At 41.0% G+C, this 26,808-nt stretch overlaps 1 protein-coding gene across 1 annotated transcript; it reads right to left on the bottom strand.

The window, feature by feature from the left end:
* Nucleotides 1–4,007: 4,007 nt before the first annotated feature.
* RGR (retinal G protein coupled receptor) lies at nt 4,008–22,110 on the bottom strand. The gene is made up of 7 exons (XM_069864002.1): nt 21,853–22,110; nt 18,511–18,667; nt 16,818–16,939; nt 8,258–8,411; nt 7,238–7,355; nt 5,609–5,722; nt 4,008–4,690 (listed from the first exon to the last, which is right to left on the bottom strand). The coding sequence occupies exons 1-7, from the start codon at nt 21,929–21,931 to the stop codon at nt 4,547–4,549; spliced, it is 888 nt and encodes a 295-aa protein (XP_069720103.1). The 5' UTR covers nt 21,932–22,110; the 3' UTR covers nt 4,008–4,546.
* Nucleotides 22,111–26,808: the final 4,698 nt, after the last annotated feature.

The following is a 26,808-nucleotide window of genomic DNA, read 5'->3' as shown; positions in this document are numbered from 1 at the left end:
AGTCATTGAGTCGGCATTTAGGAATTTGGCAATCTCTGTGGCTATAAAACCGACTAACTCCACTGTCTTACAGTAATGTAATTCAAAGTAGCATGATAAACTGAGAACAGTGTAAATTCTTCCCCTGATGCTATTCCTAAATTGGTTTGCAATGCCCCAATCAGATATACAAAAGGTGCTAGGAAAAGTACATCAGAAACTGTATGGAGCACGCAGTGTGCACTATAGAAAGACTCAACTCCCTTTTATTGAACTGGAGGGTGTTTGTAAGTGTGGACAGTGCAGGAAAGTTGAGTGAGGAAGACTTCTCTTTGCAGCACTACTGAGCATGCAGGAACTTCATTTGGAACTGTGGGCAATTAATGTCATTGAAAATAGGACTACAAGAGGTGCTACTTAAGGTGTGAGGCATTTGTCTGCTGAAAGTAAACCTGAATAAATTATACTTTTTGCGTCTAGGGATGAGGAAAAATCGCCTTCTTTTTTTTCAGAAATCAGTTTTTCATCAGCGTGTCAAAATGTTCACTCTGACAGAAATGAGCAGAATTAGACTGCCTCTAAAAGAAACAGTAGGGTGGTTTGGTAATGTTGTATATTGTACTGCAGATAACTAAGTTAAGAGTGGTTGGACACTGAATCCTAAGGAGACGGAAGGCTTTCCTCTTCTGTTTTGATGATGAACAATTGTCCAAATCCTCCCTGACAAAGGGCTGTAATAGCTAACCTAAAGCATCCTGAAATGCTGTCTGATTATTTTTAAAAGTGGGTAGGTTGTAGGCAGTCTCATCTTTAGTGACAGGACAGGTATTAATCACTGATGTTCAGATTGGCTGTTCTGGCTTAAGCTGAGTTGTTGAATGCATCCAAGGGTTACACTTCTCTCTTTTTTTTTTTTTTCTTTTGGGTTTATTTTTGGATAGCAGGTGGGATACTATTGGTACGGAAGTGTTTTGTGTAACCCTCTGGGCTATACATTGGTTAGGGTATTATATATCTGGTTTCTAGCCACCTGGGATTCTCCAGAGTGTGAAAACACGATGGGATTTTGCATGCTTCAGCATAACCTACTTAAGATGCGGGACCTTGTTGTGACAGGCTTTATCAGGATGGTAGCAGATACTCATTGGCAAGATCTGGACAGCCAGCAGTGCCAGAGGGCACTGGGCCAGCACTGTTGTGGTAAAGGCTGACTGTGCTAAGGATAAACTGTGTAATTAACTTGGAAGTGTGTGTTTGGCTTCTGGATGCACTGCAGTTTGCTTTCAGACATTTTTCTGAAAGAAGCACAGCACACTTGTTGGTGCCTTTCTTAGTGGTTGTCAGCCAGTTCATCTGTGTGGATAAATTGGTGATGAGAACTAGCTAGAGTCAAGAAGAGGATCTTTGATGCGGTGACTGGTTCCTGGAAACATTTGTTTATTTCCACCTCTTGTTTATTTATTTATTTATTTTTTGCAGGAAGGTTGATTATCCATGATTCAATAAATAAGGCAAGAACAACCTTATTTCCTCCTCTCTTTGGTAGGAAGTAGCAGCAGAGGTTTTATGAACTAGACCTGAGGAGGTGGTTAAATCCACCATTTGTTCAAATGCTTGGTTTGCCTTTCTTTACTCAGTCAAGAACCTTTGTAACTCCCTATATGAAGGAGCCCCTAGGCTGGGACAGGTATGGGGCTGAGTGGTTGGGAATTATCTAAGGTATTTAGAGTGGAGATGAATGATGGGAGAAATTATTTGGGCTTTATGTACATTCTTAGGTTTGGAGTTGCAGAGTTGAACCAGGTGGGGTTTTTGAGCAGACAAGAGTAACGGGAGCTCAAAGCTATTCAGTGAAGCACAATATGGCACAGGGAACCACCTGAAGTGAGGTGTCACTCTGGAGAGTTGTGGGAGGCTTCTTTTGGGTGGGACAGCCTGTTCTCATGTCACTGTGATGCACTATACTGACTCTGCATTGATCTCAATTTATAGCGCTACATTGGGTTATATGAATATGTCCCATGGTCTTCAAAGCATGTCGGTCAGTTTTGTACCACCCCTAGGTCTAAAAGATTTCAGTGACTTTGTTGTCTCATGTTTCTTTGGTGTGGTCAGAGAGGACAGCTTTGGTTTCTGCTCAGGGCAGAGGCCCTATTCCTCTCAAGGCCTGAATAACAGTAAGTAACTTTATGCTCAGTAAGTAATAATACTTGGCTTTACCTATCACTGGCTTCTTTTTCAGTGATCGAACATGATAAATAATATACAAACCTAAACAGAGGCACATTACATTTTTTCGCTATTCAACAGAATGAAGAAAAAGGTTTGCTGCATTCTGTTCCCACAATAAAATGTTTTTAGTAAGAGCAAGTCAAAAACCTATTTGAAAACGGGCTAAGAGCTAAAGCCTGAGATGAGTTTCTAACTGAGGTGTGTTCCCTTTAAGCCAAAGGGGACTCAGATCCTCAACAAGTGTCTTAAGCTGTTATTTATTACATTATTTCATTTCAGTAGGTGAACATGAAGAATACTCAAACTGTGAACTTCAGAAAATATACATCTTGATTTCATTTTACTGTGTCCCATCATTCTTGTGCTGTTGGAAGTAGCAGGCTGTCATTCACATCTACTAAATCCCTGGTTCAATAAGGCTGTCTCTGGTCTCCTCACCAGCTCCCTCTTCTTAGTCAGTACACTCTGCCATGTTCAAGCTTCTCCCTATGTTTGGTTATCCCTGTGGCTCATTTCTAGATCATCTGTATCCTCAGTGAGTCAAAATGACCCAAGCTATGCACCCTATTGAATAAAGCTGAGTGCAGTGGCTTTCAAGTGGTGTGACCATGCGTTCTCTTGTTTCCTATTCATTTTTTACTATTTTTTAGCATTCTTCTGGGATTTGTCAGTATGACCCTGCTGACAAGTGAACAGATGATTTCAAGACCTGCTCAGGTCTCTTTCCCGAGAAAGATAATTACAGATTCAGAGCCTGTCACTGTAGACACATACTTAAAGGTAATTTTGTTCTCATGCACATTATTTTGCACTTATCAGTGCAAACATTTTGTCAGCTGCTCACTTAATATTATGTGTACCTAAGATGTATTAGCTGTCAGCTTTAGGTGTGATTATTCTGAAGAATTTTTTAACTTGTGACAAAACGACATTTATTTCCTATCTCTAGTCATGAGGGGAACATCCTTTCTGATTATTTAGCTTCCAGGATTGCACCATCTACTGTTTGTAGCCTCTACACATCCCCTTTTCCTTACCCTTTTGTAACCAGTGCACAATTATTTTCCCTTCTAATAGGTTGGAAAGCATCATAGGGCAGATAAAATTTTTCTTTGGTTAGCTTAAAAAGCTCTTTCACTATCAATGCTTGGAAATGAACCACGTGATCTCTATAAGAATCACTTAGGTTTGGCTTTTGTATAGAGTGTCTTTAACATTATGTATATTTTTTTGCAAATGGGTTTGCTGAGGGACATGGTTTAGTGATTGATAGGAATGGTTGGACTCAATGATCCGATGGGTCTTTTCCAACCTGGTGATTCTATGATTGAGTCACGTCTTGTAGTAACAGGCAACATTGGCAGTTGTTCATCCTCTAGGCAATGTGAGCAAATATAAACATTTACAGTGGGTATTTCTGATAGTTTAAAATAGATATGAATTCTGGTAATTGTAAAATAAGTGGCTTTTTAATTGCTTCAACTATGCAGACACTAAGTCAATGGTTGTTCTCACTCATATAGAGCATAGGGGAGTTTAATGGCAGATGTTAACTTAATTTTTATTCTTACGACATTTTTAGAACAGAATCTGACCAGTACCTCTCTTGTTTTTGCACAGCGTTTGATAAAAAGGTGAATGCTTTTACGATTGACCATGAGCTTGTTGATTGTCCTGGTAAGCAGCGGCTGCAAAATCCAATGCAGTTGAGTGTGTGACAAAGCTGAATGTCACACACTAATTTATTTGAGTAGGAGCCAAGCTAATATTACTTATTGGAGTGAAATGCCCACTGAAATGTTTTTTATGGAATCAAGATGGCAGATTCATTGTAGAATCTTGGGAATTTCCGTTTTGGGTGCATTGAGCATGCATTGTTCAGATGAACAAGCTATTTATACAGACATGTGGTGTAATACTGGGTACTCCTTTAATCTTTTAGTAATCCAGACGTTACCATATGGACAGACTGCATAAACTGATTTGAGGCGGCCTCGCTCAATAAACTAATACCCTACTTCAGTTAATTTACTGAGCTTTTATGTTAGTCTATCAGGAAAAAAAATGCTTTCCAGCACATAGTTTATTTGCAGTGCCATATAAAATGAGACTGATGACAATCAACACAGGTTTAAGGCAGCTTGTTTGACAAGCAGCTTGAGATGGTTTGGGAAGTTATCTGGAGGGCTTTCTTTCAGTACTTCATTGCTTGTAGCGAAGGCACAGCCTTTCCAATGTGGAACCACCTTTATGCGTACACATCAGAATGCAGCTTCCTCTACTGTTTTGCTTTCAGTGTTGTACGTGCATTAATTTGACTTAATACCATAATGGCTTATTTAGTTTTGTTATCAACCTCTGCTTTCTCAATCTTCTGCCCTGTGAGGAACTGCCATATTCCTCCTCTGTAGTTCTCATTCCCCAGGGCATATACAAAGGCATCCACTGTTGGCACTGTCTTGGCAATAACGGCAGGAATCTGTTGTGAAACAAAATATTTATTAATAGCAAAATGTACTGTGAAGCTAATGAGCTGATTTCAGCCACTGCTGTTTCCTAAACAAATACCTGTCTCCAACAGCAGTAGCTTGCTACTCCCAGAATGGTGACAGGTAAAAGCAATTTGGTCTGTTGGAGACCTTTGTGCAGGAAATTATAGGTGCCAGGAGAAAGAATTTAGGTCAGCATTACCTGAAATTGGGATATTTCAGTTGAGAGTAGATACAAACACTTAGGATGAGTGAAGGGTGTGTCATGGACAGCTTTTGATGGATAAGTGGGCTGCTATTGCTAACAAATTATTTTATGTAGGATACTGAATAGCGAAGTACAGTAATGCATTTGGTGACCTGAAACTGGACTGATTTTTTTTTTTTTTGACTGAATGAAAGTTGAAAGGTTTGTGATGTTACAGAGTCCCAGAAGCAGTCCTGGGGCCAAGACTTATAGAAAATAAAGAAGTCAGCGTAAGAGGCAACATAACCTTAAGAGTGATCAATTGCAGTTTCCCTGAGAAAAGTATTTAGAAAAATGAGCGAGACGGTCTCTTCAAAGTTTTCAGCTTTGTGCTGCTATTTGACTCTGGAAGGATGCAAAGGTCCAACAAACCATGAAGTGGTACAAGCTACAGAACCATAACTGACTGCTGAAGAACCCCATCTGACTTCCTAAGTTGTTTCTCGATCAGAGCAGTAATACAATGCCTTCAGTATCACTGTTCTTAGCTGTTCTGCCTTAAGAGTGGTAGATGAACAGAATGCTTTGAGGAAATCATCTACTTGTATATTATAGGTAAACCCAGTTGTGAGTAGATTGTCCTTGTTCCATAGGAATGGAGAAAGGGGAGAGTTAGGAGACAATGTCACTGTTTGAATTCCCTTGGATGGCATAGACGTACCATGCGGTATTTTGGTGAAATGAACATCACATTTTCAACTGCTGCGTAGAAGCATAAAAGGCAGTAGGGACCCCAGCAAATGACCAGTGTCTTCAATGGCAAACCAGTATTAAACTGAAAAACAAGAGCAAGAAATTCCTCTGTTTCACAACCATGTGCTGCAATAAGTGGATGGGACAGATCTGTGAGACCCATGGTTTGTGTTCAGTAACAGGAAAGGACTGGCCAGCAGGATTTGCCGTGTTGCCACTACTTTGCTGTCGATATCAGAAGTGTGCAAACACGGCTCTCTGTGTCAAGGTCTGCCTGTGGAGCCAGCTCCAAAGCCCTGTTCCTAGGGGCTTTCAGATGCTTCTGGGCAGAGATGACAAAGAACTTTATGGTGGATTAGTTAAATCAGAGTGTGTGCTAGACATAAAAGCCATGGCCAGTAACTACTTCCGGGGAGGAGGGCAACGTATAATTTTTAAAACAGATAAAAAGGAATGATCTTTTACTGACTTCTTAGAGGGTCTTGCAGACAAACTCTGTGAAGCCACTACTATGGCAGTGTGACAGGTGCAGTGGCATCTGTGTTGTACTAGTAGGATTCCTGTGTCCTTCATGCTAGCAGTTCATTTGTAGCATTCATGGCAAGCTGTTCCCAAGTGCCTCAAATATTAATGAGCAGGGAAGTGAAAATTTCATCCTTAAATTTTCTTCATTGCAACTTGTCTGCATAGCTACGGAGCATCATAAGGAGGAAATTGCATGCTATTGCATAAACTCACTAAAATAACGGTAATAGATATAATAATGAACACTTAGATTTCTTAAATATGTAGAAGGCACACATATATATTCCAAACAGCTACAAACCAATCTGACTGTCTCTTTGCTGGTATAACATCTCCCTTGAGAAATGACAGCCTTCACTGAGGGCAAGGGTTGGGCAGTGCCTGCCTGCCGTGCATAGTGCCCCAGACTGTATAGCCTGCACCTAGGGGAACAGCTCCTATAATCACCACATGACATTCCCATAAACCTGCCACGTCAGAGAAATTCCTGTTTCCAGCTCATAAAGATTACTGATTATCCTCAGTCAACTGTAAACACAGCGTGTTTAGGAAGGCCCTTCTTCCCCCCCAGGGTGACTGCATGTTTCCTTGCACTGCTGCAGTTCTGGCTGACTTTCTCAGTGATAAGCAAAGAGCCTGTAGCAAAGCAGGAAATAATGATCCTTCCTGAGCAAAGGTTCTCTGGATAAATATTGTTATGCTATTGCCAAATGTTCTGCATGCTGCATGTCTGTTTTGTGACTGGAATTGGACCAGTGCTAGTGGAAGGGAATCCTTGGGGTCATTGGTCTGAACCCTGATTTGATGAGGAACTATTTACAGCACTAGTTTGAGGCAGATATGTCTGGCTAGTCAAATTTTGAAATCTCAAAGAATGGGGTTTCCACAAACTTTTTGGCTGGCCCTATCCTGCTCTAGTGGACCCTGCTGTTCTATTAAGACTGGAGAGTTAGCACAGAGGTTGCTGAGCCAAAGCCTCTGTGGAAGAAACTGGATTTTTGAGGACCTTGTCTCTACTGGATGCAGCCCTATTAAGGCAAGGTGGTTACAGGGGATGAGGAAGCTTTCTTACCTTATACTGCCCAGTTTTCTTGAACTTCTGGTGTATGGACTGATAGGATGTCAGCATGATGAAGCCAGGGATTATGAAATTGAAAATGGACAGAGCAAAAAGGAACGTGATATAGTTTCTGAAAAGAGTGAGGAAGGGGAGGGGAAAAAAGAGGTGGTTAACTTTTTCCAGGGCATATTTGTAAATTTACTGTAAATATCCATCAAGTTACGTTTTTAAAATTGCCTGAATCTGTTTTGTCAACAAGTCTTAGGTGCAGCATTTGCTGAAGGATGAGTAAGTTGTGCCGTGCTGTTCTGTGTGGTATGGGTTAGTTTTGCAGAAAATCATAGCAGGTATTTGGTTTCTAAATTTAAGCATCCCTACAACTGTAGAATGTCCAGAGTTGGAAGGAACCCACAAAGATCATTGAGTCCAGCTACTGTCCCTGCATAGGACAACCCCAATATTCACACCACGTGTCTAAGGGCATTGTACAAAAGCTTCTGGAATATTGTCAGGCTTGGCGCCCTGACTGCTTCCCTGGCGAGCTGTTCCAGTGCCCCACCACCTTTTGGGTGACTAATATCCAACCTAAACCTCCCCTGGCACATCTTCCTGCCAGTCCTTCGGGTCCTCTCATTGGTCACCAGAGAGAAGAGATCAACGCCTGCTCCTCCTCTTTCCCTTGTTAGGAGGCAGTAGACCATGATGAGGTCTCCTCTCAGTCTCCTCTTCTGCAGCCTGAACAGACCAAGTGACTTTAGTTGCCCCTCATACAGCTTCCCCTCTAAACCCTTCACCAACTTTGTGGCCTCTTCTGGACACTCTCCAGTAATTTTATATTTTTTTTTATACTGTAGCACCAGGAACTGCACACAACACAAGGTGGGGGATCTACCAGTGTGGAGTAGATTGGGACAATCGCTTTCAGTGCTTGACTGCACAAAACCAAAACCATCCTGAAAGAGATTCAAGTCCTAAACCCAGAAAAGCTGCAGCTTACAGATGAGTAAGGAGTGAGAGAGTGGCAATACTCACCTGTCCCCTTTGCTGTAGTCCAGTGTGCAGCAGGTTCGGAGGGGCTCGTAGTCGTATTCTCCCCACCCCAGCAAGGGCATCACGGACCAAAAGGCAGCAAACAGCCATGCAAACAACATCATGGAGATGGCTGTGCTCCACTGCATCTTGCTCCCTGCAGGAAGAGAAAAGTGGGTCTCTATGCCCAGAACAAAACCATGGAGAAAAGCTCTCTGACTCCATGGGGTCAGAGCCCTGGACCTTGGCAGAAACAAGCAGTTGTCTGTGTTTTTGTAGCCTGAAGCTGTCCTGAGTCTGAAGGAATCAACCTTGCATAAAATCTTGGGGAAGATTTTAGACTTCAGGAAACAGAAAATTTAACTTTCCAAATGTTGTGTTGCTTCTCAGCTTTGTACCACACTGGAGATACAGCTGCTGTTAAATGTTGTTGTTCTGTTTAGGGCAGGCTTTTAAAGACTCAGATAAGGCATAGAGTAGAAGGTGCAGGGTGATACAATAAATGGTATTTGAAGGGCTAGAGCTGTGCTACAGGATGTGGGTCAGGTCAGAAATATGGCTCTTCATGTGCTCCAGAATGCAGCGTGTGCATGGTTAGTAAATATTCCCTGTTTCCTAATCACTGCTCATCAATATCCTAGAATCTTAGAATCATAGAACAGTTTGGGTTAGAATGGACCTTCAAGTTTATCCAGCTCCAACCCCCTTGCCATGGGCAGGGACACGCCGACTGACCACAGATCTTGTTCTAAAAATACTGCTGTCCAAATTATTCTGTTCTGAAGATCATTGCAGAGCCTGGAACAGGAAATGTGAAGCTCAGCATTAGTACGTTTTTTTACCTAATGTTGTTATAGAAATGATCATTTGTGTCTCTCTCATCCCGTTCCATAACTACCATTGGAATAGGTCAATGAATGAAATGAAAGACTGGAAACATCAGAAGACATGGGAAGTATTTCTTCACAGAGAAGGCAGGCAGGCTTCTCTGCTGCTGTGGGAGATTGTGTTAGCCTCGCTGCTTGCGTGTAAAAAGGCCTGGATAATTTCATTATTGAGGCTAACATCCATAGTCATGCCCATGCTGAATAGCCCATGACGCCAGCTGCACCAGCAAGAAGCACTGTGACTTTGCCTGCTACTGCTTTTTAATCAAATCTCCTGTTAAGGAGGAGTAATGATGTAATTTTCACTGAGGCTGGGAAGCAATCTTTTTGTCTGCCCTTAACAGCAGCAACAAGAAGATTCAGGCCAATTCTGACCTTTCTTTGCAAAGGCGAGGAATCGGAGGCGAGATGCATGAGGTGAGGCTCTGCCATGGGTGGGGAGCGTGTGAGGGCAGCACAGGCTGGAGATCTCCACATGGCAGCACCCCCAGGAAGAACTGGAAACTACAGTAGTTACTTTGTCTTATACTGTCCCTGTTTATTTTGAATAATAAAGTAGGTGTGTTAGTGAAATTGCACTTTTACAGGAATGATGTCCTCTGTCCTTTTTCTTGTCTCCTGGAGGTTATTCAGGGATAAGAATTAGAGCTTAAGTTGCATTAAAAATCTACTTGGAAGAATTGTTTGGTGTGGATGGTAAAAAAAATTAGTTCTGGGAAAACACAAGAGTACACATTGCAATTTAAATACCAACGAAAAAGTAAAAAAACCCCTCCATTTTGAGTAAATCCTCTGTTTTAATATGGTAGTTATTAAAAAGTCTGTTGTTAGTCATTTAAACAATTATTTTTTAAATAATTACTAACAAAGAATGATAGTGACTATAATCTGTCTTTTTGATTCCTGCATAGCTGTACTTTGGCTGCAAAGGCTCAAATATTGCTTTGTAGTACTGACTTAATATGAGTCTAGAATGGCATAAATGAAAACAAAGCAATAGTTTCTGATTTAGGGGACTAGAAATAAGTGTCAAACTTCTTAGTAACTTGTAATTATTCTTAACCTTCCAGTCCCAAGAAGCAATGTAACCAATGCTGTACCTTCTAGAACTACATGCTATTTACATATATGCTTAAACAAGTATGTTTAGAGTTTGTTACTCATCTAAGGTTTCTATTTCTATTCTACATAGTCTTTCTTGCATATTAGTGTTGTGCAACTGTAACTTGGAATTCAGTCAGGAAAAAGCTTATTAGGCAAGCTATGAGGATTTTTTGGTTTTACATGTTCTAGAAACTTTATAAAGGCTTTATCAAAAGCAGCTGTACCAAAACCTGGATTGGAGTTGTTTATTTTAAACCAAGCTCATGCCAAAAGTAGCTTTATTGCTTTGGGAGCACTGTTTCGTAAGTGGCAAGCCCTCCTGATCTTCTGAAAAAGCAAACTAAATCTTGGGATTTTCTTTGCTTCTCAGCAAGTCCTATAAAATAGTTAATGCCAATTATTTTTCATAGTATCTTGTAGCAGAAACTATTTTCTACTCCAACCTTTCTCTTCATGGACTATTGCAGTATCTTGAAGGTCTCATTGTGATGCGCTGTAACTGAGAAACTTTGGTGTCACTGGGTTGTTGCCCCACATTGGCACCTTATGGAGCTTTGGATGTAAGGAGAAGACCTTGGCATGGACATGATTTCTCCTCAGCGCTGGGGTGGTGCTGGTGGTGTGCCGAAGACAGCTCACAGGTGCCTGCAGTGATGGAAAGTGACTGATCTAGCTGTCCGCGTGCTTTGGAATGTGTGTGGTGGAAATCTTGCCTTCTTTGCTTTCTGTGCAAGGCTAAAGCAGGGGCAGCTCTTGCTCCACTGGCTCCCACCACCTCTGGGGTCTTTCATGGTGCCTACTCTCTTCATGCCACATCTTTGCTCTTGCCCCATGTGCTACCAGCTGGGGTGCATGCAGGCACTAAGAAAGTTGTAAGGCCTTCTGCTGAAATTGCTTTCAAATATTTTCTACCAATGGCTTTAATGAATAGTTCTCCGTTTAATTTTTTTATCAGGAGAAGTGCAGCCTGTAGGATACTTTGGGGAAAACTCCCTGTGCTTTTGGTTGGCAGTGCCCTGCCACGGTTCTCCCTCTGCTGCAGTTCTCAATTTATTAGCTCTCCTTTTTTCCTGTATTATCCTAATCTTATGCTTTAACGTTTCTCCTTTTTTTTTTTTTTTAATGAAAAGCTGTAAGAAAGAGTCCATTTTAGTTACTTTTCTGTGGGTGTTAGGGAAAGGGATTTTCTTATTAGATGTAGAAGAAAAGGACCTTGCAATCACTGAGTCTGCCACCAGGTGTGTCCTGGCCGCCTACCTTTGGAAAGCTCATCTCTCTGGAGCTAAGTTCCTAAGTTCTCTCTCCTCACATTTAAGGAGTCCCATTTTGACACTAGAAAGCAAGAGAGTCAGAACTGACAAAATTATTTTTTTTTCCCTTTTGGATTTGGCCTTTTGCTAAATGAGAATAATGGTGAAATAGTCCTAATGAAATTAGCTGCCTCTTGGCCCTCCACAAAACATCTAATGACACAACAGAAGTAGCTAAAGATGTGTGAATATGAAATTGAACAAATGATGTTATTTTAGTTTTACCCAGAAAAAATACTTTCAATACAAGAATGGTGAAATAATCACCTTCCCTTCACATGGCAAAAATATTCTTATCTTAGAAGGTGGGCAGCAAGAGACCAAGTTGAGAGCAGTTGGGTTGTTTTTGTGCAAAGCAGGCCTTTGCTTTGCCTTAAATGCCTTTTTTTGACCTGATAAAATTGAATGTAATAGCTATGTTGGTCCCAATTCAGTTAAATGTGTATGTATGGAGGTCAGCATATGCTTAAGGATACAATTCCTGATTAGGGCCCAGTGCTGGCAATTTGGTCCTATTAAGTTTAATCACTGTTGTGCTCTGGCTTTCTCTCCCTGCAAAGCAAGAAGGAAACTTTTTTTTCTCATACAGTGAAATATTAATATAAGGGATTTTAAATGTCTTCTCTAATTCCTTTGGAAGTGAAAGAGGTTACTCTTAAACAAAAAAACCCCCAGTGTTTAAAGATTACTGAAATTGTGATTTCAAAGTTTTAATTTTAGTAAGTGCCTTGTAGAACATTGAACAATCCTTTTGATTACACTGCCCAGTTTTTAGTGATATAATCACAAACTATTTCTCCATCTTTAGCCTGTGGGGGCATTTACAAATTCAGGGTTTTTTAAACTTTACAAACTGATCAAACATTTAGCTGATTTTTAAACAGAAAGAGCAAATGTGCGTCTCTGTTGCAGTGGCTACCTTTGAACTAGAGTTCACGCTAATGTTTGCAGTGAATTTCTCAAACAAAAGATCAACAGGATTTTCTAGGACAGAGGCGAGGGGAAAGGTCCCTTTTCCTTGCTAATGGTCTGCAAAATATTTGCAGTCTCTGGTGCTCACAAGTAGTAATATATTTTCATAGGAATAAGCAAGCTGCGCTTCATAATAGCTTCTTTTTTTTCCTAAATCATTAGAAAAATATCTTTAAAATAACCTATTTGAGATATATTTTTACTCCTTTTTTTTTTTTTTTCCTCTGGTTTTCCATGATCATAAAGCCATCTTGGTGACTACCTCCTGCTTCAGTGGAAATGCAAGATGTGAATAAATACTAGCATTTTTGTCAGGGAAGATAGGTGCAGGACTGAATGAAGGCAGGGTGGTGGGGTGGCTGCGACTGAGGGTAAGGACAGGCTCCTAATTTGACAGAGCTGACAGCTGGAATTGGAGCAGATGGTAGTTTGCTAATCTTTGACTACTGATATAACAACCTAGATTTCCTTGAATGTTAAGGATTAGATAAAACTCACTGCAGTTCTACTTGTTGAAATTGAGTGCTGCTGCAAAATCCCTGCTTTGTTCTTCATTTCTCTTGTAATATTGAGAAAATTGCTGATATAAATAATCAGATTTTCCATTTCCCCCTAATTTTTAAATGCAAGTGTAAAATCTTCTAGACTTTTATCTTTCCTTTTAAAACTATAACTGTATGCTGTAGTTATGAAAGGAAAGAAACAGACCAGGATCTTTCCCCTCTCCATAATCTGCTGATGGCAGCTTGCTGCCCTCTCACCAGAATGAAGCATGAATTAGATTGAAATGCCTTCAGCACAGACATCCCTGCGGTAGATGCCTGTCTGCTCTCAGATTGCTGACCCCCTGGCCTGTCCACCAGCTACGCTCTGCCTGTCTGGTCCCAGGTTCAGTGAGACCCCTCAGTCTCACTGCTTCCTCCCTTGCTATGTTAAGAACAGAATTTGGGATGTTTTCCACATCTGAATGGCCAGGAAATGAGAGCTGACAATGTCTACATTGACACAACCTGATCTAGTGGGAAGTGCCCTACCCCATAGCAGGGGGTTGTAACTGGATGATCTTTAAGGTCCCTTCCAACTTAAACCATTCTGTGATATAAAATGTGGTTATCTGTCCTGAATGCTTGACTACTGATAAACAGCTTCTTCAGAGTTTGAATTTTTTAGTTTTTCTCCTTCACTGTCATGCACAAACATAAAATGGCTTCTTTTTTCTCCTTTTCCTCCTAATGTTTTCCCATGTAGTGACTGGCATTCAAAGCCTTCAGACTCCCCTGCCTTTCCTCCTCTTATTGCATGCTCTTACACTACCAACGTTTGTAATTCTCTCCTCCTTGCTGTGAAAGTAGGTCCCAAAGCCACATTAGGGGATGGAAAGAGATGGAAGAAAGCAAAAGGAGGAAGAGTAGAAGTCTTGAAACTCTAGTTTTTGTAATGTGCGGTGGTTGTACTATTGTCTTCCACATGCAAATTCACATGAATTTGTCTTCTTGTGAGTGATGTATCTAGTTAGCAATATGTCTTTAAGGCCAGCACTTTGTCACTGAGGGTTGTATTGACTTCCAAATTTAAAACTGGGTTAATTTATTTTTTCAGGATTTTGGTGATTATATTTGTTATTAGCATCTGGAATGGCTGAAAAGTCCCATTTTTTTTTTTCCCTCACTATCATAGTACTCTCACATTCTTATCAGCTCTTTCTCCCTCAGAAATATGGGTAGCGGATAATTAAATGCTGAGCTGAGGAATGCCACAACAAAGGTTTTTCTTGGAAACTGTTAGAACATAAGAAAAACAGTGGTGATGATAGACATGAGACTGGAAGGAGTACCAGTTCCCAGGGAATCAAGATAAGGTTGATAACTATTTTTTAAGCAAAGCTGTTTTGTACCTTTTGTACAGGCATGCAACCAGCACCAGTGTCAATGGAAGTTTAATGTATGGATTGAGAACACAGCATAGCCTGTAGGCTTGGTATATCAGAGCTATGAAATATGACTTAATCTTCCTTGCAATCAACTTGTGAAGGGTGAAACCAGGAGTGTCTGGTTTTACTGGAACAGCCACAGACCATAAGTTTTGAAAACCTTCTGGGTTTTTGTCTTAGTTTCTGTTTTTTTTTTTTTGTTCAAAATGTTCAGTAATGGCAGCAGTGTTTAGCCATCAGTAAGTAAAAATTTGTGCAAAGTAAAGAATCTTGTGCCCTAAGGGTGTCTCTCCCTGTGTTCTTGACTGGAGGAATGCATGACAGAAAAGCATTAAAGTCAACATTGCAGAGAGTAAAATGTTTTTCCACAGACATGCCTATTTTCAGGCTGTCTATCTTGTAAGATACAGATACTACTCTTCCAACTCCAGACACACCTCGGTGTCCGAAGGGTATTGGTATGGATTTAGCTTACAGCTTAAATTATTTGGGGCCTTTGATCATGGAAAAAAACCCAAAACATTTCCTTGCCTGAGCTGAATTCTTTACAAAAGTTGCAGAACAAAAAGTTGGCAACTTTTCCACTCTCAAAGGGATCATCAGACTGCCTTTGTCTATCAGCATTGCCAAAGGGACATGATTTTTTTTGGGAATTACGAGGTCACGTGAGGTGTTTTGGACTCCTCGCTTGTCTGGAGAGAGCCTGGCTCTAGCAGGGAACATGACAGGCGTGGATCTGCATGGTAAAACCTCATCCATTTCTCCTAGGTGACAGAGCTCTCACATAAATGCCAAAATGGCCAAATAGTGCAGGTTAGGGCATTCATAGTATTCTGGAGTGCTAAGATGTCATTTCAGAATAAGTTTCTATCTTGTATTTTGTCTCTTTTCCTTTTCCTAATGAGGACAGTGAGATTGTACACCCTGATTGTCACTTAATCCTTTCCTAAAAACTTTTAGAACTTAGGCTATTTAAGAGTAACCTAGAGAAGGAAGTGGGGATGACGGGTACTAAACTGCTGTGAAAATTGGTGCTTGGGGAGAGGTGAGGCCCCTTTAAAAGCATCCATAAAGCAGACAGCACAAATCTATCTTATTGGACAAAAGCAAACATCATCCACATGGACCATATTCACAAGAAGGCAGATCTTGCCAGTTCCAGTGCTCTCAAGGCTGCTAGTGTGTTTTACAGCAGATGAAAATGCCCTTTGTGCTTCCTGACATCTGTGCTAAGAGAATACAATTATTCCCCTGTTCTCCCCAATCTCAGTGGTGGCTGGAGCACAGCTGGAGTCTCAGCAGAAATCCTAACTGTCTCCACAGACACCAAGTCCAACTCAGCAAATTAATTCAGCAGAGATTTCCACTCGTTACATGAATGCATAAATCCAGGAGCACCAAAGTCTGGGAGGTAGTTCTGTGACAAAAACCACTGTATCTATCTCTGTAAATCCATATATTTGACAATCCTGTCAGTCTCTGCTTCTTACCTAAATGAAAATTATTCTTTCATAAATTCCCCTTTTTTGTGGACTTATTTTCTTGGTTTGATCACCCTGTCTAATATTAGATTGCCAGTAATTTTAGCTAAGATGTCAGAGGTAGTTAAACTAGATTGCAAAAAGAAAAACCCAAATAATGACCTTCACTAAGAGAAGAAAAATAACATATTCCTCCCCTTGCCAGTACTTAAAAATAGCTCTGCTGCGTTTATTGAAACTTGCAAATAATTTGTTCTTTGCTTGGGAACAGATATGCTGAGTCAGTCTTCATAATGGGGAGTGGAATGTAGCACAAGCCCCACAAATTGCTCTTGTGCCCCAAAGTGCCTGTGTCTCTCTCACCGGGGCTGCTGAACTCCATCTGCCCAATTGTACCTCTGCAAAAGTGCTTTGCTGTGGGCTCAGTTCCAGCTGCTGTATCTGTAGAGGCAGCTTCTAGCTACGTGAAATTTATCTGTAATTAGTAAACTCTGCATGGGCATGAAGATCTGTTTGGTACACAGCAGGATACTGGATGGAAGCGCAAGGTGCATAGATTTTAATTCAATATGAGGAGGTGGATTTTGTTTGGGACATTGAAGAATATTTATGGAGAGGGTGATGGTGTGGCAAGAGGGTCCAGACTTAGATGTGATCTGGAAGAGTAAATATCTCTTGAAGGGTGTTGGTTAGTGCCCCCTCTAGGCGAAGAGGTCCTTTAGAAAGATTGATTATATTTGTTCTGTCTCGAGTGCATGAGACAAACTTGCATATAAGATATGCAGATAATAAATACGTGCTTGCTTTGATTCTCTGAAATCTAAGCAAGCTGCCTTATAGTAGGATCTGGGCAAAGTTGAGGTAAATTGTAGTCCTTACTTGTACAGTAGTGATGGTACCGGTCCCAGGCGACTGCAGCACTGGAGCTGATGCTGGCTAGCGCTGTCAAGAAGCCCTGGAATCCGTGGATTTGACAGCCTTCAGAGCCGTAGGGCCAGTATCTGTCAACAAACAAGGAATATGTTAAGAAAACTATAGAAAAAGGTGAGGACTTGTTTGGAAATTGCATTAATGGAGAGGGCAAAACGATAGCCTCTGCACGAGCTTTCTGAGAAACGCTGTGAAAGCTCTTACTGTGGTTGCCTTTAGGTATTTGCCAGCGTGTGTTTTGCTCTGGGGTCTAGTATAGTACAACAGCTATTTTTGCTCTTAATACGGAGAAGAAAATAGAACCTTCTTTTATGCATTGGAAAGTTTTATTTGAAATCTACATTTCATCTAATTATCCATACCTTCAAAATTTGCACACTCTGGCAGCAGCCAATTCATCAACATATGGAAGTAGCAATGAGAAATAACCTTTTGGAAAGTTGGTATAAAAGCTCACAATGAATAAAAATTCTCCTGACAGCAAGACTGAGGCTTCCAAATGTCTTTGCAGACTTCGTATAAAAAGAACCCTGAGGTGGTCTCATCCAGCAGACATCTGTTGACATGTGCCTTCAATATCCTGTCACCCATGACGAAGAGCCATGGCTTTTTTTCTCTGTGTTCATCTAACCTGACTCTTATGTTCATAAAGCTGGCTGTGAAGTAGAAATCGTCATCCATCTCCTTTCTTGCACATTTACAGAACACCAGTACAAGTCATTAGGAGACTACCCCAGGAGTCTTTTTGAACAGGTGAGAGCTGACTTTTTGGGAGGCTGAGAAACTTCCACTCCTATTTACAGAAAAAGGTCCTGCAACTGTTAAAACCAAGCTCATTTTGATGTATTTACCTTAGCTTTTTGGCTAGGTCCAATAAAGGTATTTTATAGATTTCAGCAAGGCATAAGTGTCTGACATGAGTGACCTATAGAGGAGGTAAAATAGTGTTGAATAAGGCCTTATTTGAGCTTATTGTTTACTTGTTAATTGGCAAAAATATTTTTATATCCATTAAGAGAGAATACATTAGTCATTCTGGCTTGAAATGTATTTGTGTTCTCTATTAAAGGGATTACAAAGGTTTAAATATATGCTACTTAAGTGGAATTATTCATCAGTTATTTTATAGGGTGCTGGGGTTTTTTTGAGTAAAGCTTGCTTGTGATTTGCTGTAATTATTCACTGAAATGCTTGTTTCTATCCTCTGATAAAAAGACGTGTGAAAATGTGGAAAATCAAGTGTGTCATAACTAACATGAACTCCATGGTAGCAGATCTGCGTTTTCATAACAAAACAAATACCTGCAGATAAATCTGGAGCCCATCCAGAGATTTAGTCAAATAAAAATGTACTACTATTTTGATAATTGACTAGCTACTATAAACACAGGTAAAGCTGTGCAGTTAAATGTCTTCTATTATCAGCCTTAAAATCTGTCAGTGATTATATGCAGTAAAATCTGCTTTTTTACTTGCTTGGTAGAACCGTGCAGAGTTTTTTTGCTGTTTCTGTTGGAGAGAATGGGAAGGTTGATTAGGTGGTATGCTATTATAGAGAGTCAATTAATTCGCCCTCTGAGAACTTAAGCTGTTAATTTTAATGTGTTTTTCCTGAGCATCCTTTAGGAAAAAGAAAATATACCTTAGGAAACTGGAGAAGGCAGCGATGAATGCATTGATGCAGATTCCGCAGTCGGCTAGTGCAACGCTGAGAACCAGCAGATTGCTGGGTGTTCGGAGTTCTTTGATTTTTCGGAAAGAAATAATTGTCAAGCCATTCAGACAGAAACCAAGCAGGGCTGAAATAAAGAATTGTTTGTCATGGGTCAACTAGAAATGGAAATTATCTATAATATACTGCTATTTTCTTTAATAAGAGAACAATAATTACTATGGAAATTCATGTATAGGGAATATGTCTCTAGTGGTCGCAGTCTGGATGCAAGTTAAAGACTTTCAGGAGAGAAGTCACAGGTTACAGCAGAAGCCAATGCTTCAGATAGCATCAAAAATATGGCCAGTCTTGCAGAGCACAAATGGTTTACTCTGATTTGTAATTCTGCCTTTGATTTTAATAGAGAAACCTGCTTGCCCAGCTCCATCCTGGGTCAGAACAAGGGAGTAGCAGCGGGGGCAGCTTCAGTGGAGCTGACAGCCAGCACGCCCTACTGGTGCACACATCTCCAGACCTGTCTTTGGTAGAGAAATGTGTTGTTTTTAATATAAATTGTAAAATTCTTTTGTGTTTAAGCACAGAAATTCTTCAGCTGCATTTCAGTCTGCTTTCCTTCCTTCGGGCTCTTGTCTAAGGCTAACCTAGACAGCGCTTGAATCATACCAGCTCAATCTTATTACTGCCCTTCGTCAACAGACTATACATGGAAAGGAATAATCTAATTATAAAAATCAGTCACTGATAGATTTAAATAAATAAGTTAATGTTGGTCCTCAGAGAGCAGCATCCAAGCAACCCTGGTTATTTATGCAGCATGGAGCTGTGTCACCCTGAAACCCATTCTTTGCCGTTTTAAACTCAAGCTTCGTCCTTTAATGTGCTTTTCAAGATGACCTGAATTATTCTAGCTCTGATAAGGCTCTGACTCAACATCCCATCTCTAAGCCTCAGTCAGATGAGAGGCAGCATGCCTTTTTCTTTGTGCTCTTCTTGGAAAGAGAAATGTATTGCACCAAAAATCCTTATATCCCCTAATTCTGTAAAGTGGCATAGTTACTTATGCTCATTGTCTTAATTCTGCAGTTACATAAGATGGATGATTTTGTCTAGGCAGAAATCCTGCTTCTCCCTTAATTGTGTTAATGGCTGATGGCATAACCATAGTAACGGCTGATGTGCGTCTTTCGTTACACAACATATAACAAAATATTTCCAGGATGAATATTTGGAGCCGTTCAAGATCTGCTGTTCTTTTTTCCCCCCTGCCAGCTTACCTCCCACCCGCAAGGTGAAATTGCTGCCAGCTCTCCCAAATGGAATTGAGCCTTTAGGACAGGTACGTTGTGACCATATTTAGAGTAGAGCTGAAGAGTTATTACTGTATCAATTTTTTTTATACTTCCCCTGTTTTTGGCTTTGCCATGCTTTGCCTTCTTGAAGGCCGGCATGAATGTACAAACCAAGAACTTGCTTAATACAAAAAAAAAATAGTTTTGAGTTTTCATTTCGGAACAGAAAACGTGTCCCGTTAATGAAGTGGATGCAAGGTTTTCCTCTTCCCCAGCACTCTTTTGCAAACTGCATTAGAAACTGAAGAAAAAAGGTGTTCATTGCATTCCTCTCCGTCTCTGAGAAAGAGAATTAATCTTTAATTACTTAGTTTGATCTGCTAAGCCTGATGATAGTGCTGTTGCAAATCCACTGCGCACATTCTGCCTAACACCCTATAGAAAATACTTGTTTTTAGTAAAACATGAATGTGTTAGACCACATCTAGTTTTAAGTGAAGGTTACCAGCCTGTACCAGACTGACTTCAACAGGCTGCAGGTCCCCAGCAAGCTGCAGCTTGTGGGCCTGTGTGGGTGGGTTGGAAGGGATGTGGTGCCCCTGTTCCCCAGCAGGTCACTGACTGTCAGGCTCTGGTGTCCCTGTCCTCCTGCCGCTTCTCCCCTCCAAGTAACGGAGTGCTAAGTCCTGCCAGGCCTTCCAGATGGCTTACTGGCTGTTGGCCAGGTTTAACCATGAATTCTGTTTAGGCAGCAGATTGCCCCGGTCAGGTAGAAGATCTTTTCTCTCTCTCTGATTTCTAAGGAAGAGTTTCTGATGCAGCTCTTCTAGATTTTCTTTGCAGGCAGATGTGATGCTGTCTTCCAGCTGAGCTTGCCTGCAAGGAGAAGGCAAGCATCCTCCTTTCTCCCAAGCTCCGTATTTGTGGGGTGAGCTGATGAGCATTTATTCCATTCTGACTGTGCTTACAGCTTCTCCTCCTCTGCTGTTGGGCCCATCCCCAGCTGAGCAGTGTTCTGCAGGAATGGGGTCCCGGGGTCTGATTGAGATGTAGTTCAGAAGAGGCACCAGTGACTGACGCAGAAATAATCCTGGCTATGAGCCTGTCCTTTCCTAGCTGCCAGGTAGTTAAAAATTCACAATTCTGTTGCAGTCTCTCAAAGCGACACATACCTTAAGAAAATACTGTTTTGGCTAAATTACAGAATCACAGAATCACCAGGTTGGAAGAGACCCACCGGATCATCGAGTCCAACCGTTCCTATCAAACACTAAACCATATCCCTCAGCACCTCGTCCACCCATGCCTTAAACACCTCCAGGGAAGGTGACTCAACCACTTCCATGGGCAGCCTCTGCCAGTGCCCAATGACCCTTTCTGTAAAGAATTTTTTCCTAACGTCCAGCTTAAACCTCCCCTGGCGGAGCCAGGACGTTAGGAAAAAATTAGGAAAAAATATTAGATGAATATGGTCTTCTAACCCAAATTTTGCTTTTTAACACTGAGAAGTTTTGAATCTCATTCAAGTATATTTCTTTGTTACTTTTGCCCAGCAGCCATTAACTTCAGTGCTACCAATGCTACCTGGATGTATGCGAACAGTTCGCAGGCTATTTTGAACATCTTTGATTACAAGGCAGCCATCATAGTCCCCAAAACAAGCAGGCCAATTTTATTGAGAGATCATTAGCCATGTCAACATCTTTCTTCCAAGAAAGACAAAATATCCTTTAAAAGTCAACAACAGAATCTTGCATCCCAAATTCTTGATACGAAAGCTAGGTAGCAAGCACTTCCCTGCCTTAGGGCAGCTATGTATACAGAGCAGCTCCTCACTGCAAAGAGCTTGCAGCTCATCCTGAAGTACTCACCAGAAGTACCAGTAATGTAGATACAGTAACCACCATAGGTCTGAGTGACTGTACCACAAATGCTGTTTATTTCAATTTTCCTTCCCCTTCCCACCAGGAATAATAAGGGCAAAACTCTTACTGCTGCTGAGGTCTCATACTGAGCTTACCTTCTACCAGCAGGGCAGTGCCGATGGCAAACACTTCTAATTCAGTGAAGCCTTCAGGGAGAGGGTATGCAGTGACCATCCTTGCAATAAGAATACCAACAAATTTAACCTCTGCCCTCTGTTATCTAGCTGTAGGGCTGCCTTTTCTCTGGATCCCCCTTCTTCTGCTAGACCAAGGCTTCTTAAAGGAGCAGTTCACGTGCAGGCACATGCTCATTATTATATAAAAGCTTTGGGGCTTTTACTCCCACCACTACAATCCCTGCAAGAATGTTATTAATGATGGGACTAGCATCAACCCGCACTCCCCCTTCCCCTGCAAATCGTATTTCAGACACCAGCAAAATGAAAGCATTCATTGCAATTACAACAAGTTCTTTGTAGAGACAAGATTAAGAACCCTGTCCAGTTAATTCTGCAACACTGGAAAAGAATTAAAGGTTGTGGAACTAAGAAAACATGTAATATATAATTGGGGAGTGACCTGAAAAACAAAGGGGCACTCATTAAATTGGTAATTAGGGGAAAGTACGAACCAAGAATTACTGTAGCATATAGGTCTTCCTCTCACTCCTATTTCAGAGACTGGCTAGTGTATTTTTCTGGCAATGACTCTTCAATATCTTAACATTAAGATGTTATCTCAAATTAAGGTGCACACTAGCACAGCCTGGTTAAAGGCAAACACAAGTTACTGATTTTGGGTCCCAGACATACAAGGGTGCATGAGTTCCCTAGTGGTGAGGGCTCACAGGAATTACCTCACTGTCCTTTTGGAGATTTTTGAGGACTTGGGGTCTTGGTGTAGTGTGGCTCTGGAGAATGTGCAATGTGCAGCTTGTCTAGCCTCTGGCTCCTTAACTGCCATCTGACTTTCTACAATGAGCAAACTACATGATGGATCTGAGATGTCCATGAGCCCACGTCATTTCCCAGGAGATCAACCGTTTTCCCTTCATTTCTCGTATTGCTGGTCATTTAACTAAATCTTTGGGAAGTTAAAAAATTGGTACTGCTTTAAGCAAAACAACTATTTATGTAATTTTCAATACCTGTCCATTAAAAGTGAACAATTTGATCACACTTCTCAATTTTTAATCTATGTTTAGAGTAACAATAGCTGTAATGACTACTAGATAGGGTTGTTATCTTTTTGTGGTAGTTGCTACTTTTTTCATAGCTGTACAACAGAATGGAAGCAAAAAGGGAGCTGTATCATAAGGGATATTGGTTTCCCCCAGATCAGATGCTGTGCTCTGCTGACCTGGCTTGTGGTGACTGAGATGTCCATTAAAGTGAATTTGCTTCAGGTGTGGCCAGGGCTTGTTCATAGCCCTCCTGGAGTACAGATGTATTTGAAGTCAGGGGTCTTGGTTGAAGACAATGGTGGACTTTTTGCAGTTTTCCTGAAATCTGTGTTTATAGGCTGTGATGCCCTGAAAAACTCATCAGAGCTTCAAGGCTGTTGTGAAACCATCTTGCTGTGCTTTCTGTTTTCTGGCATTCAATTTATAGCTGGTTTTGATGGTAAGTAATTGCCTTGATGGATATGCTCTTGGATTTTGAAGTAGAATTTGGGAGGGCATGATATTTGTTAGACTATATGGATGTTTGGTTTAAGCAGAGCAAAATTACATTGCACCACATAAATCCATCGTTATGTTTGTCTTTCGCTCACCTACATGTCTTGATGACAAAAAAGTTGACAACCCTACCTAGTAGTGGGGCAAATGACTGATATAAGCCTGTGTTTTAATAGTGATCAATTGTGTGTTCTTGCAAAAAATTAATACTAGATCTTGTAAATGTGCTGTAAATCTTTTTAGTGTGATTGTTTTGAAAATAGATGGCTCATTGTAATGCATGTCACTGTAAAGCTGCACAGCTCTTCTAGACTGCGGATAAAGGACACAGATATTGTGTGAACTGCCCTCATGAAGGCTGTCTGGTACTTTTGATTGCCTGCCACTGCACTTTGCTGTCACTCTCCCAAAAAACCACCCAAATGTGTTACACTGCTGGTAGTTTTTTGTGGTGTGTATTAAAGTCTCTGATGCAGGCTTTGCTCATACCAAAACTATCTTTTCCATGGAAGTCTACCCCGACTCCTTTGGATTTAACGAATCTTTATTAGAATGGATATTGTGAAGCTGTTGGCTGCTTTTCTTCAAGTGTCTTAAAAGATTTCTGTGTCTAGCCTTTATTAACGCTGAGTCTGATAACAGAAGTCAGTCACAAGCAAGATTTTCAGAGGTGGTTCAGAATCAGGCTCAAGTGCAACTGGTATCAACAGAAATTATGTATCAGGCTCTCAATATCTGGGTTTGATGCTGTGTTAAGCTGTTCTTCTAGTAGTTCATTAGGATGGTATGGGGTGATATAAGGTCTACTATGGCTGCAAAATTCAGTAAGTTATTAAGGGTTTTCTTTCAGCCAAAAGGTGGTATAAATGAGGAATAAATTATTGAATTTTGTTTAATCTACTAATGATAGTTCTTTTCCCAGTTGATAAAACAAAACTGCATTTGTTTCTTTTCCCTCCTTTTTATGTAAGACAGAACCCTGGATCATGTATTCCTGTGAAGTCAGTGAAAAAGTGCAAAGGATAACAAGTTTGCCAAAGACACTTACTAACTCTTTAAATTATGATATTTTTAATGATCGCTTTCTACTTTGTGTACTTTTTTGATAGCTACTTGCTGTTGCCAGATTCAGGGGAAAAGGTCCTTCGATCAACCTGATGTCATCTTGCAACTTCATATCTTGAATTCCCACTGATCTCCTCTCTGCATCAATAAAACATCCAGTTCATTTTACCCTCTCACTTAAGAATACTTCACTGGTTACTAATCTGTTTGCAAGCAGCATGGTGAAAAAAGATGTGATAGCTTGTTGCCAGATGTCCCCATGGATTTCTGAAGACTATATGGATTTGATGGGAGCATATTAATCTTTGTAAAATATGCATTGGTACAAGCATAACAAAAAAAAGGTGCAGTGCAAAGATAACGGAGCACTCATGCACTCTGCATTTTCTCTAAGCAATCAATGCAAATTACTGACATACTTTTTTATATTCACAGCAAGAACTTTGCTAAATTGATGTATTATTATTCCTCTGCCTTCCTAATCCTTTCTTCAGATTCAGGTTTAGCCAAATTGTCTTTGACTTTTTATATTCAAAACCACGTTAAAATTACAGCATTGCAGCATTTCAGCAGAAGCAGGCTGGGAGTACACCAGACAGGACAACAGTTTGATATCACAGAAATGAGTGATAATCTTGGTCCCCATGGGACATGTTTCCCATCAAGGAAAGGAAACCAGAGAGGATATTGTCTAGAGAACTTCTTGTTGCAGATGTGTAAATTTGTTTGGATTTGGAAGCTGTGGCTGGGAATATACCCCAGACCGTAAGTAGGCACCTGCTGTTGGCCATGGGAGAGACAATGCAGGGGACAAGCCTGCAGAGCAGCATGTGGGCAGGTGTCACCTATTAGGACAAACCTGCAGCCATGTAGTAACTGTTCTCCTCAGCTGCCTGGCAGGTTAAACCACTCAGTCTGATGTTCTCTTCAGCTGCATCCAGAGCTGTTTAGAGGAATAAGTAGTGGTGAAGGACTAGGAATGGCCAAGGAGGCAGGAGCGAGTGACTGTGCTTTTGGGGATATGGCAGCCCTGAGACCAATGAGGAGGACGTGGGGGTCGCCACGTGAGGGTTTGTGATCTCTCTGGACAGGATGGGAGCAGGGAGTGTGAGATGCTGCCTGTACAGAGGAAGGTGGTGGAAGGGGTTTGTTTGCAAGTGCAGAGAGCCAAGATAAGGGATGATTTAGGTAAAGCTCCCTAGTCATGCTGAGCCAAAGTGAAGGAGCTCTAATTTCAGTGGAAAACAAGCAGAGGGCATCTTCAGAGTCAGAGTGGCGCTGTGTGAAAATCCCTTCCAAAAAGGTGCAACTACCTCAGATATCATGTGTTAGCCCTGTGCTTGTCTACACAAGGATGCAAGGCTCCAGACAGTCATTCACGCTTGTGCCATGTCCTGGTCTCCAGACTGCACAGCTGCACAGGATCAGGCTGTGCTGGGTCTGGCTTTCCTGCACTTTGTGCACTTCAGGCGTTAGAGAGATGAAACTTGTGCTAGAGTTGAGAAGCATTGCTTTTCCTTCCTGCTATTTGAGTTGCTCCTCTAGAGACAGGTAGCTTAATTCATAGTAAACTGAATACATATTTGATAAATATTCACTCAGGAAAGAAAATTAATAAAGTTACTAGAACATTAGTCGTGTCCTAGACTACTTAGTCTGGGTACATGACTGGATACTGCAGTCATGGTTGTCCTCAGATATGTATAATTGTTGCCTTGATCTGCTACCTCTCTTTAAAAATGGATTTTGGACACCTATAATCTGTTTGCTTTCAGTTAGCCTGCTAATTTTAGGGTCATATACATATTCACAATATAATGAAGCATTCTATGTCTCTCTGCTGAATAGAGGCATATTCCAGGACTTCGGAGGAAAAGGCAGTTCTGCAGAATACAGGGTATGCCTGATGCTGTTCACTTTGCCCTATGGGGTTTGGGCCTTTCTACAACATGCAGAATAATAACTCTTTCAGGAATTACAGTTCAAAGACCAGTACCCAGTTCTCAAAGGAAGCTCTACTTTCAAGCAGGGCTTTAGTTGCATTAGGAGAGGATTTGCACACCAACTCTCCTTCTGTTTACTACTGCTTTTGTAAAGAATCATAGAATCATAGAATAACCAGTTTGGAAGAGACCCACTGGATCATCGAGTCTAACCATAAGAAGTAGCGGGACTCCCCCCGAACCATTTCTTAATGTGTCTATACCACTGAACGTGTATGTAAATGAACTTCTAGGTCATGTATGATGAAAATGCCTCATATTTCCTGTCACTGCGATGCTGTACATCATGCTTGTCTTGGTAGTCT

The sequence above is a fragment of the Phaenicophaeus curvirostris genome, chromosome 9 (genome assembly GCF_032191515.1).
Source record: "Phaenicophaeus curvirostris isolate KB17595 chromosome 9, BPBGC_Pcur_1.0, whole genome shotgun sequence".
NCBI lineage: Eukaryota > Metazoa > Chordata > Aves > Cuculiformes > Cuculidae > Phaenicophaeus > Phaenicophaeus curvirostris.
Note: the sequence above shows the minus strand (reverse complement) of the source record. Positions and strands in the feature narration are given on the sequence as shown.